General features: G+C 38.9%; 1 protein-coding gene across 2 annotated transcripts in view; it reads right to left on the bottom strand.

Moving 5' to 3' along the window:
* PAPSS1 (3'-phosphoadenosine 5'-phosphosulfate synthase 1) overlaps positions 1-16,903 on the bottom strand; it is a 112,375-nt gene that overhangs the window by 52,857 nt on the left and 42,615 nt on the right. For both annotated transcript variants that reach the window (NM_001034210.2, XM_005207593.4), the window contains 3 exon segments: positions 932-1,137; positions 3,472-3,583; positions 6,092-6,205. In NM_001034210.2, the coding sequence (NP_001029382.1) occupies positions 932-1,137; positions 3,472-3,583; positions 6,092-6,205 (432 nt within the window).

Raw genomic sequence — 16,903 nt, 5'->3', positions numbered from 1 at the left:
GAGCCTGGTAGGCTGCAGTCCATGGGGTCGCTAAGAGTCGGACACGACTGAGCAACTTCACTTTCACTTTTCACTTTCATGCATTGGAGAAGGAAATGGCAACCCACTCCAGTGTTCTTGCCTGGAGAATCCCAGGGACGGGGCAGCCTGGTGGGCTGCCGTCTACAGGGTCGCACAGAGTCGGACACGACTGAAGTGACTTAGCAGCAGCAGCATATACATTTTCTAGATATACAGAGCTACTAAAATTTCACTTAGGGCTTTTTTTTTTTGGCTGCCCCATAAAGCTTGTAGGACCTCTGTTCCCTGATCAGGGATGGAACCTGGCCCCAGCAGTAAAAGCGCCGAGTCCAAACCACGGACTCCCAGGGAATTCCCTCAGTTTCTCTTACAGTTCAAACTCTACTTTAAAACAAAGGACAGAAAAGTGACTTCGGTGATAATGTTTCACATACAATACATAAAATAACATGAGGCCCTGTGAGGAGACTAAAACTGCACTGTTTGCATACCGGAAACACAATGTTCAATTAAAAGTCCAGCTTAGATCCACTCACCCTGCTGTGGGCTCCCGCAGCATTCTGCCCTCACATCCTACCCGTAACTACAAGATCAGTATCTGCTCCACCACCAGACAGCTCACAGCAAACACGAAAGGACTGTGCCTGCCGTGCACACCACCCAACGTTCCCAGCACTGGCACCTAGCTCACGGCCTGGCATACAGGAGGTGTTTAAACAATATTTGCTGAACATGTGTCTGCACCAAAATGACAAGCTTGTATGCTCATCACATGAATATAAGTTCCAGCCTTGATTCTGCAAAATATTAATGGTTCTGATGGCAGAGTTGATATACAGGTAATGCCTCACAGTTCAGCACAAGCATTATTGGCAAATCAAGACAAAACGCAGCAAGGTTTACTCAGGACCTTGATATAGGGGTGATTCTTGCATGTTGTTCCCCACTGCCTGGCACAGCGCTCCTCCTTCCTGTGTTCAAAAAACTCTGGATTGCGAAGAATAGCCACCCGGCGGCCCTCATACATCAGCGCAAATGCCGTGCAGCCGTCCAGCCTCTCTTTGTCTTCCTGAGTAGCCGTCAGGACTATAGGTACTGACAGGTTGATGACACCCCCTGCAGGGCACAAAAGAAGATAAAGCGCACAGCTTATGTTACTCAACAGGTCTCATATCTACCTTTCACACTTCAGCAGACACTCTTCAAATAAAAGATTTACTACTCCAGTGATAAGTTCTATTGGCACCTGGCACAGAAAATCAGGGAGAGAACAAGCAACAAATCCAGAGTTTAAAAAAAAAAAAAAACAGCAAAAATTCAGAACATCAATTGTAGCAATACTCTTCACAACCATTCATGAATCTGTCTTTAGGGGGAAGAATCACAGATTGTAACAAGGAAGAACTGCTGGTTAAACCTAACATCACCAAAAATGTACGAGTAAGATTAGCAATTGTGCTTCAGGGCCCTTTCAGGACAAATATGAACCCTTGCTGATCACTACATTTTGAGTGGCAAGTTACTTGAAGATACTTGCTAGACTTGGGTCTAGATCCTTGAGAAAGGAAGACAAAAACATTCATGACGTTTTTTTTTGTTTTTGATCAGAATGGAACTAATGTCAGCTATCACGGGTGACGAAACAAGTAAATAATCAGTGTCTCCATTTACATCAAAATATGCTGCTGGTGAGACAGAAGGCACATTCTCGGTTCCCAACCTTTCAAGAGCTAAAAGTGTTTTCTTCTTTTCCCACTCATCATGTACAGGTTAGGAAAATAAAAAGCATTCTCAAATTCATATGTGGATGTTATTTACGTATCAAAGAGAAACCATATTTTTTTGGAAATCATGGCATGCCTTCTTGGGGCGAAACATGTCAACAAAATCAGTGATAACTGCCTGACTATTTTAAAATTACCACCACAAGGTAGAGTTCAAAATGGAAAATTAATAGACAGATTTGTACCACATCCAAGACTGAATCATTACTAAGGAGGCAGTCCATAGTAACTTCTACCATTATTTCCAAAGAAGAAAATCAAAAAGTAAAATTCAATCCTTATGTTCTTGTGATAAAAGTTTCTTGAGATCAAGGATTAGGAATTACATTTTCTAGTATCTGTTTATTTCCCTGGTCAAAAAAAGTTCTTCATAACACAGAAGAACATGATTGCAATTTTGTAGGGTTCTATGACTTCTTTTTAAATGGAAGTATTGTAGCTGAGGTACAATATTATGTTAGCTTCAGATGTACAACACTGTGATCCAACATTTAAATACAATATTTAAATCATCATGAAATGATCACCGTAAGTCTAGTAATCATTTGTCACCATATAAAATTATTACAGTATTATATTTATGCTAATAATTATATGCCTGTGACTTATTTATTTTATAGCTGGAAGTTTACCCCTCTTAATCCCCTTCACCTTAGCCTACTCCCACCCCTCCCCTTCTAGCAACCATGAGTTTGTTCTCTGTATCTACAAGTCTATTTCTGTTTTGTTTGTGCTTTTGTATTTTAAATTCCACATGAGTGAAATCACATGGAAATTTGTCTTTCTCTGTTTGACTTATTTCACTTTAACATAATAACCTCCAGGTCCATCCATGTTGCAACAAATGGCAAAAGTTCTTTCTTTTTTTACAGCTGAGTAATACTCCTGTGTGTGTGTGTGTGTGTGTGTGTGTGTGTGTATCTTCTTTATCCATTCACCAACTGATGGGTGCTTAGGTTGATTCCATGTCTTAGTGACCATAAATAATGCTGCAATGAACATATGGGTGCATATACCTTTTGTAGTTACTGTTTTTGTTTTCTTCAGATAAATACCCAGAAGGGGAATTGCCAGATCATATGGCACTAGAGCTCTTTACAAGTTAGTAATATCTCCTTTACTGTAGTAAATTAATGTTACCAACAGTATACAAAGTTTAAGGTAGCTAGAATGTAATGACAATATCTTAAATATAGATTTCTTTGGCAATTGCTTCAATGTTTTAAAATAAGAAAACCATCCTTTCAGCCACCTATTTCAGGATTTCTAAACTTGGACTCCCTGATTCCTTGTTAGAACACCTGGCTTAATAAGCAAGCACGGGCTTCAGTACAGCACAATTTAGTGACTATGTACACTTTTGGAAGAGGCTTTCCACCGTGATCAGGTAGATATGGAATAGGGAAACTGCATTCGTTTTTTAAACCCATTTTCAGCCCTAACCCCCAGGTTGTCCTTCTCCCTCACAATAAATCACAATCAGGAAAACTAAAACTGGAAAAAGGATCTCAGGATATACTTAAAATATTCAGTACTGATACAATTTAGTCTTAAAGTGCTATCTCCAATTAAGATGTTACCAGTACTCTCTCTAAACAGTGACCAATCCCTGGAAATATGTGCCCTCTTTTCCACACTCAATGCACCTGAATGTCCAAAGTCTTACCATCCAGAAGACAATCGAAATGAAGACACTGCAAGTACTCCCTCTCTCTCATAAAGCCGTTCAGCGGGGTTGCCCAGCCTTCTGCCAAAACCTGCACCCACTGCAGATCCACCTAGTAAATGAGACAGTAGAGAACAATGCTCTATTTCATGTTCTCAGCAACAAAAGCAGTAATGGTTTTCTGGAGTTTCATTTTGAAAGTAATGGTAACAAACTTCTCAAGAACGATTATAGATTATACAAATCTAATAAACAACAAGGGCACTAAGAAAATATGCATTTTTCTTAATAAATTTAAATAACATTTCTAATAAGAATAGCATCTCCTAAATCAGCATTCCTCAAACTTCAATATGTGTAAGAAACCTCTGGAAGACTTGTTAAATAAAGACCATTCCACATCAGTTTCTGATTTAGCTGGTTTGCTATGGGGGACAAAGATTTGTATTTTTAACAGGTACCCAGAAAATGTTAACAATAACGTTCTAGGAACTACACTCTGACAACCACTGTTCTAAACTAAAACAAACTTTAGATAAAAATACTTACCAAAAGGGTCCCTCACCAATGACGTTCATTTTACAAACACTGTATTAGTTCTTGAACTTTAAGATTTCTAGTGTATCTGATCAGAATATTAAAGAATTGATAAATTAATGATGAATTCATGTAAGCTGGGGGGGGGGGGCTTCCCCAGTGGCTCAGCGGTAAAGAATCCACCTGTATTTCAGGAGATGCTAGCTCAATCCTTGGGTTAGGAAGATCCCCTGGAGAAAGAAATAGCAACCCACTCTGGAAATCCCATGGACAGAGGAGATTGGAGGGCTACCGTCCATGGTGTTGCAAAACAGTCAGACACAACTTAGCGACAAAACAATGTAAGCTGGATATGCTCACTTTTAACTTGGTACATGTTAAAAGAGATTCTCAAAAGAGACAAGATAAAGCACCTGACCAAGAGGTGTGCAGTAAGATGTGGCTTACCATGTATTCCCAAAGTATGCTGGCCAGCATGTTCCACTGAAAAATCAAATAATGGCAAAGTACATCCCTCCTTCAATTCACAGGAAAAAATGATATTCATGCACCAAATTGTTTCATTTTCAAGTTCTCCTCTTATTAATTCTTCCTAAGCATCTGACATGGTCCCTATTTGTCTCTACTGGAATCTAATTCTAGATGGTATTTACTATAAACTGAATGTTTATGTCCCCCCTAAATATGTTGAAGCCCCCAGTGTAAACTGGAAATAGGGCCCTAAGGAGGTGATGCAGCTTAAATGAGGTCATAAGGTTGGGTCCTCATCCAATAGTCTGGTGCCTGCATAAGAGAAGGAAGAGACACCAGAGCTCGACTCTCACCCTGAGCATATGGCAAGAAGGTGTCTGACAGCCGGAGAGGAAGGGAGCCTTGTCAGGGGCCCAGTCAGCCAGCACCTAGGTCTTGGACTTTCTTTCTTACAGAACCGTGAGAAAAGAAATGTCTGTTGTTATGTCACCCAGGCTACGGTTTTTGTTGTGGCAGCCCAAGCTAATACATTACATGATGTAGCCTACGTTTTTTAAATTAATTATTTTTCATACTGCTAAGCAAAGAACAAACCACTGTATTGAAAAAGGTTCACATTTGAAAAAGCTACTATCTTTTTGGGTTACAGAGTCTGACTGACCTGGATTCGGATTCATTCATTCTCAGTTTCTTTCTTCTCTCTCTCCCCCTACCCCAGTGTGTGTGTGTGTGTGTGTGCGTGTGTGTTTATTCAATTGACACAAAGTCTGTTAGTGACAAAATCTGTTGTTCCTTAGTAAAGTCAGCTTTGAGTGACTCTGCTCCCCCACGCCCCCTTCTCCTTGCTCCCTGCAACATGTCTTAGCTTCTGGTTAGAAACCCAATCACACAAACCACCTAGACAATGTACTCCTATCAGGAATTTGAGTAAGTCTTTGAAGAGTCTTTCTCCAGCCTCAGAAAGTTTGGGGGTTTTATTTTTCCCTTCCTCCTTACTTTCAGATTTGGCACTTTCCTGGGTGTCTGGGATTTTTACTACACTAGACGAAAGGCTGGGAAATTCTATTCATACTTTAAGTTCTTATTTCTAAACCTATTTTTAAAGTATATCTGAATGATACAATTTAAAATTCTCTAAAGATTTGAAAGTGATAAATTATAATCTCCACTGTCTTCACATCTAGTTTAAGCAGTTTCTTATTGGGAAAAACACCTAATGATATTATTAGAGCTACAATATACAACATAATTATTCTTCACAATATAAGAAAGGGAAAATCGGGGTCTTGGCAAGGGATTAGGAAACAAAGTTTAGGGGAAAAAAAGTTCATTTTAATTATTAAAGGCTTTTTACTTTTTAGAATCCATTCCTTCTGATAAACCTAAAATCTTATATAACCTCTATTCTTTGGTATTTCAAAATAAATATTATGAGTAAAATAAAATCAAAGCCACGGTAATTTGGGAATATGGTTTTATAAATTAAACATATTTCCCATCCCTGGAAATGGTGATATATACAACTATGACCACCACCACCACTCATGCCCTCAAACCAACAACTATCTATAGGATTAAAGCACTTGATATGGAAAAAGGACAAAGCACTTACTTTATTAATTTTCAACGCTGGCAGTGTTTCTGCATCTGTTTTTGCCAAATGAAGTTTATTTTCTGGCACATACAGTTCTTTCACTTCATAAGAGGCATCCACAGGAACAATATCCTACACATTAACAAAAGCAAAATTAAATGCTTGATCCAACAATTTAGAGTTCTCCAAAAGGTATGTTAATGAAGGAAATTAATGTTTCAAAAAGAGATTTTAAAAACAGTATGAGAAGGATTTAATCAATTTTCCTAATGACGGTTGGCCTACTCCCAAGCAGATAACATCCCACACGCAAGAAATCATCACACGTAATTTCCCACTATTGAGTGTGAAAGCAATTCCCACAGTGTACCATGTATGTCAAAATCAGGCAACTGCACAGAGGTGACCTCAAGTAAGGAATAATGATTAAAAGGATTTAGAAACAAACAAACAAAAAAAGCACTCTAAACATCATCACTATTATCTGTAACATATTATGGAACCATTTTATTCCAGCTTCCGGACACATCTTTATCACCAGCCTCACTAACACCACCTAATTAGCCATGTAATACAGTACTCCAGAGCACGTCAGCTCTATTCCCACCACCGCGGTTTGAAAAAGAGCACTCTCTGACTCCGGAAGTGCATTCCGGAAATTTTATCCCAACTCCAAGTACTCATTTATATCATACTGGGACAAAGCTTTTTCTCATTTATCCCACAAGTATCTATTTGTGATGACCCAAACTTACACACTACTCTCAGACACTGCTCATCAGGTGACCTTCACGAGGCCTGTTCACACCTGTCATTCTCCTAGGAATAATTATCAAATGTGTTTAATTACTCTAAATTTTTAAAGTCAAATCAATCAAGTAACCTCCATAAGCATATAAAACTGGCACTGATTAAGTTTTTCATATATGTCTAAGCAATGTCTCATTTAAAAATACATTAATTCTCAAGAAAATGATAAGACAAGCCAGACTGAGAAAAAATATGTGCAAAAGGCGTATCTGAAAAAGGACTATTATCCAAAACATAGAAAGAACTCTTAAAACTCAACAGTAAGAAAAGAACCCTATTAGAAAATGGGTCAGAGACCTGAACAGACACCTCACCAAAGAAGTTATACAGATGACAAATAAGTATATGAAACAATACTCTACATCATATACATCAGAAAAATGCAATTCAAAACCACAGTGAGATAACCCTGTTAGAATATACTTATTAGAATGGTCAAAATCCAAAACACTGAGCACATGCTGACAAGGAGGCAGAGCAACAGGAACTCTCACTCCCTGCTGGTGGGAATGCAAAATGGTATAGCTGCTTTAGAAGACAATCTGTTTTCAGCAAGCTCTGAGAGTTGGTGGTGGACAAGAAAGCCTGGCGTGCTGCAGTCCACGGGGTCACAAAGAGTCAGGCACGACTCAACAATTGAACTGAACTGAACCATACTCTCGCCATGCAACCTAGTCATCATGCTCCTTGGTATTTACCCAGATGAGCTGAAAACTTATGTTCACACAAAACTGCCCAAACTTAAAAACAAGCAAGAAGTCCTTCAGTAGATGAATGAATAAATGGCAGTACATCCAGACAATGGAATATTAGTCATTCAGCCCTAAGAAGAAATGAGCTATCAAATCATGAAAAGACATGAAGGAAGCTTAAAGGCAGATTATTAAATCAAAGAAACCCACTGAAAAAGGTTACATACTATATGGTTCCAACTATAGGACATTCTGAAAAGGCAAAACGAGGATGAGATGGCTGGATGGCATCACTGACTCAATGGACGTGAGTCTGAGTGAACTCCAGGAGTTGGTGATGGACAGGGAGGCCTGGTGTGCTGCGATTCATGGGGTTGCAAAGAGTCGGACACGACTGAGCGACTGAACTGAACTGATGGACACAGTAAAAACATGAGTGGTCGCCCAAGGTTACAGGGGAGGGGAGAAGAATAGGAAGAACACAGGGGATTTTCTAGGACAGTAAAGCTATTCTGTATAATACTACAATGGTGTGTAAATGTCATTATACAGGTGTTATAACCACACAATGTTTAACCCTAATGTAAATCATGAACTATGGATGATAACAATGTATCAATTTGTTGTTGTTTAGTAGCTCAGTTGCATCCCACTCTTTGTGACCCAAGTGTTTAAAGACACTACCTACTGCTTTTCCTAAGGAAAAAGTTTGGGAAGAAACTTCAACTTCTATTCAGACTTATAGTAATATCTTCAGCAGACAGAAAAACCAGAGTCAGACGTGTGTCTCAAAACTAGATGACCTCATGAAAGCCTGAATGCCACCACTCAAGCAGTCTTTATGGGCCCTGTGAATCTAGAAAGAATTATTCTCCTACATTCCTCTGATATTCTGTTCCTTCAAAGATGGAACACGTGTGCTAAGTTACTTCAGTTGTATCCGACTCTTTGTGGCTCCGTGGACTGCAGCCCGCCAGGCTCCTCTGTCCATGTGATTCTCTGGACAAGAACACTGGAGTGGGTTGCCATGTCCTCCTCCAGGGGATCTTCCCGACCCAGGGATCATATCCGCATCTCCTGCGTTGGCAGGGAGATTCTTTACCACTACTGCCACCTTGGAAGCCCATAAAGATGGAACAGCTCTGGCTAAGTCATGTACCAAAACCAAGTTCCTCCTGCCAGTAAATTCAAGGCCTCTGATCTTTCTCAGGAGAAACTCAAGAATGAATGAGAAGAGTAAATATGAAGAAAGAAAGAAAAGAAATAATGAAATTAAAAGACATAAATAAAGGAGCACTGCTTGCTACCATGCCATGTTCAGCCAGCTCTCTGGGGGCCCTTTGTCCTTCGAGAATCCCACTGCTCAGGGGAAAGCAGAGAGTGTGTGTTAAACACAAACTGTGCAGAGCACAGAGAGCTTCATAAACCTTCCACATCTCCTTTTGCAATTAAGCCTGCAGCAGGCACTCACAGCAGAAGACTACTTATTATTACTTATTACTAACAGTAAACACTACATGAGCACCACAAAGAATAATGGTGAAGGAGAAGAGACAGCTTCTATAAGCTGCTTCCATTTTCTCTTTATAGATACTAATACAATACAACAAGGTAAAGTCTCTTTTTAAAATCTAGCAAGAGAAACAGCTTAAGGTAGTCCATTCTATACTTCTAACTCCAGGAATTATTTTTAATACATTTGTTTGAAATAATAAATTAATTATTTGATTATTTTTATAAAGAATAATTTATAATAATTTTATAAATAGTTAAATTAAATAAACAGTAGTAAAGAAAATGTGGAAATGAGAAAAACCCATCACCCTTATATATGGTTATCAACATCATTTTTGAATATTTCCCTTCAAGTGTTCTTCACCCATAGGTGTATCATAGAGCAACTGGTAGTTTGAGCAGTTTGTACAAAGTCTATTACTCCATCAACCAGAAAATAAAAATTCAGAATCCAAGTTTCCCAGAACACTGTAACATGCGTTAAGTGAACTGCACATGCACCCTTATGTTCAATTAGTTTCTTGGGTATGTGTAAAGCTCTCAAAGGTGCCTTGAGAAACACACATTTTTGCAAAATAAAGAATTCAAGTCTTCCACAACAAATACTAGAATTAAAAGTTACACAGTCAGACATTCACTAAGGCTTTTGAGAGAAAGAGTATGATAAAATTTCACAAAACACACTTGAAATTAAATATTTATATGAATCACAAAAACAGAGGAACATCACCTTCAAAACCAAAAAGATACAATAAAGCAACAGAGGTCTATAGGTCACTTATTTCTGATTTGGCTACTTAAGGCCTGAGATCAAATTCCAACTGTGCAACCTTGAACAGGTTATCTACATTTCTCAACTTGTTTCTTTCTCAGCTGTTTAACAACAACAAGGGTAGGAGTGTGTGTGTATGTATATAATACATATATGTGTGTGTGTGTGAGTATATGCATATACATATATATAGTTACATGGCTGTGTGAAAAATGACTTAAAGTATGTAATCCGTGGGGGTTCACATTTACTGGATGCTAACAACAAACCCAGCAATGCCTTAAGGGCATCACATGAATTAATGCATTTAATTTTCATGCAATCCTACCTATGAAAGTAAAAGAAACTATTGCTATCGTTCTTTTACAGATGAGGAAATTGAGGCTCAGAAGAGGTTAATAACTTACCCCAAATCCCTGCTACACAGTCTTCCAATGTGCTTAACACACAATAAATACTCAATAAATAATAATTACAGTGTGCTTGCTACATGCCAGGAACTGTTCTAAGCATGCTACATTTATTAATAGAATTCTCAGAACAATTTTGAGATAGGTACTATTTTTATTTCCCATTTCACAGATGAGAGGATCAAAGCCAAAGAAATTAGGTTATTTTTCCCAAGGTCATATAGTTAATTGATAAGTGTTGAGGCTGGGATTCCAACTCAGGTCCCAACACTAATCTCTTCCAAATAAAAAAATAAACTAAAAAAAAATTTTAATTAAAATAAAACCTTCACTGTTTCTCCCATAAAACTAAGTTATGAAACATTTTGTCACACATAGTGCTCTTAGTTTCTTTTCATGGTTTTATTAAACATTTACAATTCCCAGGGTTTCAGCATGTGATCTTTCTGTGTTAATAAAGATCTAGACAAAAAGTAAAGATATTCAACATTTCAGTTACACCTAAACATTTCTATTAATAACAAGTGAATGATTTTCAACAAACTTTCTCAAGCCCCATCACTGTAAATAAATCAAACACCTCCATTCTCACAACTTTGGATCCCTTAAAACTTTAAAAAACAGAATCCACAGTCTGGGAACAAATGACACAGCAACTCCAGGGAAGAGAAGGATTTCACTGATACAAACAACTCTACCTAAAGCTTTCTTTGGCATCTATGAAGCCCATACTACTTTGCAAGGATGGGATGCCTCTTTCTTGATGGGTATTGATGACTTTCCTCCACCCTCACCCCCGCTTTACCACGAACAGTTGTCAACCATCCTGGAGGGTCAGAGGAGCGCACCCAACAGACTGAATCTTTTGATCTCTGTTGGATACAACAGGGCACTTTTAACTGGTTTGCTAAGCCAGCATCACTAGCGCCAGCCCACACACGCTAATGAGGAGCAGCAGCGCTGCCCACTGCAACACTCCCAGCACAAGGCAGGCTCTGTCCTCGCCTCGCCTCGGTCCTGGACCCCCCTTCTGTATCACATACCACCCTGGAGTACGCACCCCAGTATGTGAATCTGCACCCTCCAAGGAGAGTTTGTTCAAAATAAGAGCCAAGAATCAACAAAGGTTTCTATACATCATGTCCATTTCCTGCCAACCACACCCTCGGTGAAAAACCAAAAGGTACAAACAGTTGGTGAGCAAATCCAGGAGAACTTGTTTGAACATGAAAGAGCAGTATCTCTATTATAAGCCTGGCCAAATTATTTGTTTAATGTTTTGTATACTAATAATGCCATAGCTTTAGGATGAATGCATTTTTAGTAACAAGCCATTTTATCTGCATGAACATAGAGGCTATAATCATTTTTTTTTTTTTTTAATTTTTATCAGCCATGCCACATGGCTTACAGGTTCTTAGTTCCCCAACCAGGGATGGAACCTGGGACCCCTGCAGTGGAAGCTCTGAGTCCTAACCACTGGATCACCAGGGAATTCCCCTATAATCACTTTCTTTTCAAGAAAGAGGGAATTTAGAACTTTTCCGGCAGTCCAGTGGTTAAGGCTCCAAGAAAGAAGGCATTTTTTTTCCTTTTATCAAGAAAATAATTTTAAATTATATAAATGTTTATTCATCATTAAAACTTTAAAATTTGAGTGTTAATTTTTTTCATTACACGGCAGGTCACAAAATTCTTTCCTTTTCAAAATTCACACTCAGCAATTATTTTAAGAGGAATTTTAGCCTCATAACTTAAATATAAAATTCTTCTGATGCCTAACCAATGGCAAAATAAAGGTTTGAGAAGTTGCCACTGTTTTTCTCTTCAAAAACGTACATAAAGCAAATATGTTTGGAATTAACACAAACACAGCAGGAGTCAACAGGAACATGGAATACATGTTTGGAAGAAGCAGGTTCTCTGTAGACTGAACATGTAGAGAGGAGAGAACTATCAGGAAGACAAACTGTTTTTAAAATGTGGACACAGCCAGTTTCTATCACATTCTACTGAAATATTTTTAGTTTCCAAAACCACGATTAAACATCAAAAAAGATCAAAAACATCTCAAAGTGAGACAAGATATCTGGATAACAGAACATGAAGTCTCTGCCACATGAGCTATCCATTTTATTTGGGATTCATTAGGATTCCCAGAGATACAGCTATCAGAAAACGTGTTCTTCTGCAACATGTACATATAAAACCCTTTACATCAGGAAGCTTCCTTTAAAACAAAAATAGATCACAAGCCAGGTCAGGAACAGCTGTTTATGCACCTAAACCCTTCAGTTCAGTTCAGTTCAGTTCACTCAGTCGTGTCCGACTCTTTTCGACCCCATGAATTGCAGCACGCCAGGCCTCCCTGTCCATCACCAACTCCCGGAGTTCACTCAGACTCACGTCCATCAAGTCAGTGATGCCATCCAGCCATCTCATCCTCTGTCGTCCCCTTTTCCTCCTGCCCCCAATCCCTCCCAGCAACAGGGTCTTTTCTAATGAGTCAACTCTTTGCATGAGGTGGCCAAAGTATCGGAGTTTCAGCTTTAGCATCAGTCCTTCCAATGAACACCCAGGACTGACTTCCTTTAGAATGGACTGGTTGGATGTCCTTGCAGTCCAAGTTAACTCTGATCTTAACAGCTCCACAGTCACCATTTAAGGGTAAAGAGGAAACAGGGGTACTCCTAGGAGTTCTCGTGAATAGGAGGTTAACTAACAATTTACTAGGGCCCTCCCTAGTGGCTCAGATGGTAAATAATCTGCCTGCAACACAGGAGACCTGGGTTCGATCCCTGGGTGGGGAAGATCCCCTGGAGAAGCAAATGGCAACCCACTCCAGTATTCTTGCCTGGAGAATTCCATGGATAGAGGAACCTGGCAGGTTACAGTCCATGGGGTCACAAAGAGTCAGACACGACTGAGAGACTAATTGGCTGACTAACGATTTACTACCATTAATGAGGTAGGTCTAGAAATATTCAAATATTCATTTAAACTTAATATGTAACATAGATACACAAAACTTTTTTATTTGATTGACTAAATACAATCTAAGACCTAACGTGTTGTATTCTTTGTTCAGAGACAACTGCTCATTTTTTCCTGGAAACTGGCTGGTAGAACATTCACTACCTGAAAATAGTAGTCCTTCCCTTCTCTTTTTAATGTTCCTAACTGTGAACACGTTAATAAACAGAGTGACTTCACATTTTAAATTGTTCCTTTAAGTATATTCTGAACTTTTTCTTAAGCCAAATCTGCTCAACAGATTTGAACGCTAGAGCTCAATCATTTTTTTATGTAACTATTAAATTTCTATTATCTAAACTACATGCATCCCAAGCATGAACACCAAATGACATTCTGGCATCACTTGAAAACGGAGCTGCAAAGTCTGGTTTTAGTACAGTATAAAATCCATTTAGAGCACTAAACCACCATTTCATAAAAAGACAAACCTTTAAATAATTTATAGCACCACTAAATCTAGAGTTCCTAGTAGATTTAAAAACAGTATTTAAAATATCACATTAGATTAAAACCATCAGCAAGAAGCCTACTTCCTTATGTCATAACCCGCCAAGTGAAAATGCAATACCAGCAGGCCATCTAGTGACCATTCAAGGGTTAGGAAAAAAACTTCAATGAATTTAAAAACCTTCAATATTTTCCAGTGTCTTCTATCTTCTTAAATAAAAATGTGTGAACCAAAGCACACTGAGAAAATAAAGATGCTCTGACAAAACACTGAAAAATTAAATACATAAATGACTCCACTGTCTATTCCAATTTTACTACATAAGCCAGATCAAAAGAGAAATAAGACAATCCAGAGATGCCAGAACCAAAATACTCTTCATCCTAAAATACCCTTTGTAGAGCACCCTAAAAATATTTTTTCTCAGTGAAAATCGATTCTATATATTAGCAATGATAAAATAAAAATTTGTATTATAAAGCATCCACCTGCAACACGGGAGACCTGGGTTTGATCCCTGGGTTGGGAAGATCCTCTGGAGAAGGGCATGGCAACTCACTCCAGCATTCCTGCCTGGAAAATCCCATGGACAGAAAAGCCTGGCAGGCTACGGTCCATGAGGTCACAAAGAAGTGACACAAGCGACTTTGCACATTTGACCCCAATAAAAATTTTCCATTTCTTTCTTAGATGGACTGATTAATTTTTTGTTGGTAGTAGAGAATACTGAAGAAACAATACCTGGTAGAATTCACTTCGTTAAGTCTCTCCAATACCAAGCAGCAGATAGAAAAAAATTCCACCCATCACCAGGGGAGGCAGCACTTCTCAATCTTGGAACAAATAACTTCACCTTCCTGAATTTGTTTTCTCATCAGTAAAACGAGGAAAATTACAACTACTTTCCAGAATCTTACAAATTCAATGCAATAATGCTACTGAAGCGACTACCAAAGGCTTTTGCACATGGTAAGAGTCCTCGCAGGAGTTCTTGTTGCAGATTTCCACCTCTGTCCATGCCATCTCCTTCCACTCACAATTACATTCTTACACGTAATGCTGGTCAACACAGACCCACCAATAAATCTTCACATCCCCACTCACACACTCTATAAACCTATGGAGATGTGGTTACTATTCTTTGCTTTAAAATACCACTGTATTCAACATATTCATTCTTTCCACTCCCAATCTATATTTGTGACATTTGGCCACCTGATGCAGAGAGTTAACTCATTGGAAAAGGCCCTGATGCTGAGAAAGATTGAGGGCAGGAGGAGAAAGGGATGACAGAGGATGAGATGGTTGGATGGCATCACAGGCTCAATGAACATGAGTTTGAGCAAACTCCAGGAGATAGTGAAGGCACAGGGAAGCCTGGAATACTACAGTCCACAGGGTCACAAAGAGTCAAACACAACTGAGCGACTGAACAACAACCCACCTTTGGAAACCCTAACAAATGGCTTTGTGATGACAATGAAGTTCAACTGCACTGGCTACTCCTGGATCACCATGTAGAAAGTTTGTTAGAAAAAGTGCACATTATAGTAAGTCACCTTGTGATCAGGGTGCTGCAGGCAAGCAAACTCCTTGCATCACCATAAACTTCGAGCTGAATTTCAAGTATTCACTGGTTTCCCCATGTGCCCTAATGCTCATTTGAGATTCAACTTCGTGAGAAAGTCAATCAAAAGAGAACAAACATCAGAAGAGAAGTACTTATGTATGTGTGTGAATTTCTTTCTTGAATTTTTTAAAAATTCTATCTCATGTTATAAAAGAAAAGAATTTATACAGTCATTCTAGCTTATAATTATAAATAATGGTTCTAAGAACCAAATATCCAAAAATAAAGGTTGTAAGGAACAAAGCTAGTGGAGGTGATGGAATTCTAGCTGAGCTATTTCAAATCCTATAAGAGGATATTAAAGTACTATACTCTATATGCCAGCAAATATGGAAAACAGCAGTGACCACAAGACTGGAAAAGGTCAGTTTTCATTCCAATCCCAAAGAAGGGCAATGCCAAAGAATGTTAAAACTACCACACAACTGCACTCATTTCACATACTAGCAAGGTAATGCTCAAAATTCTCCAAGTTAGGCTTCAACAGTACCTAAACCGAGAAATTCTAGATGTTCAAGCTGGATTTAGAAAAGGCAGAGGAACCAGAGATCAAATCGCCAACATCCTTTGGATCATAGAAAAAGCTAGAGAATTCCAGAAAAACATCTACTTCTCCCTCACTGACTATGCTTCACAGCCTTTGACTGTGTGGTGGTGGTTTAGAAGCTAAGTCGTGTACAACTCTTGCGACCCCATAGACTGTAGCCTGCCAGGCTCCTCTGTCCTTGATTCTCCAGGCAAGAATCCTGGAGTGGGTTGCCATTTCCTTGCACTGTGTGTATCACAACAAACTGTGGAAAATTCTGAAAGAGATGGGAATACCAGACCACCTTACCTGCCTCCTGAGAAACCTGTATGCAGTTCAAGAAGCAACAGATAGAACTGGACATGAAACAATGGACTGGTTCCAAATCAGGAAAGGAGTACGTCAAGGCTCTATATTGTCACCCTGCTTATTTAACTTATATGCAGAGTACATCATGCGAAATGCCAGGCTGGATGAAGCACAAGCTGGAATCAAGATTGCAGGGAGAAATATCAATAACCTCAGATATGCAGATGACACCACACTCATGGCAGAAAGTGAAGAGGAATTAAAGAGCCTGTAGATGAAAGTGAAAGAGGAGAGTGAAAAAGCCGGCTTAAAACTCAACATTCAAAAAATGAAGATCATGGTATCTGGTCCCATCACTTCATGGCAAATAGATGGGGAAAAAATGGAAACAGTGACAGACTTTATTTTCTTGGGCTCCAAAATCACTGTAGATAGTGACTGCAGCCATGAAATTAAAAGACACTTGCTCCCTGGAAGGACAAACCTAGACTGTGTATTAAAAACCAGAGACATTACTTTGCCAACAACAAAGCTATGGTTCTTCCAGTAGCTGGATGTGAGACTTGGACCATAAAAAAGGCTGAAGTTGGTGCTTTTGAGCTGTGTGTTGGAGAAGACTCTTGAGAGTCGCTTGGACTGCAAGGAGACCAAACCAGTCAATCGTAAAGGAAATCAATCTTGA

The sequence above is a fragment of the Bos taurus genome, chromosome 6 (assembly GCF_002263795.3).
Source record: "Bos taurus isolate L1 Dominette 01449 registration number 42190680 breed Hereford chromosome 6, ARS-UCD2.0, whole genome shotgun sequence".
NCBI lineage: Eukaryota > Metazoa > Chordata > Mammalia > Artiodactyla > Bovidae > Bos > Bos taurus.
The sequence above is the reverse complement of the archived record's forward strand: the minus strand, read 5'-3'. Positions and strand labels throughout refer to the sequence as shown.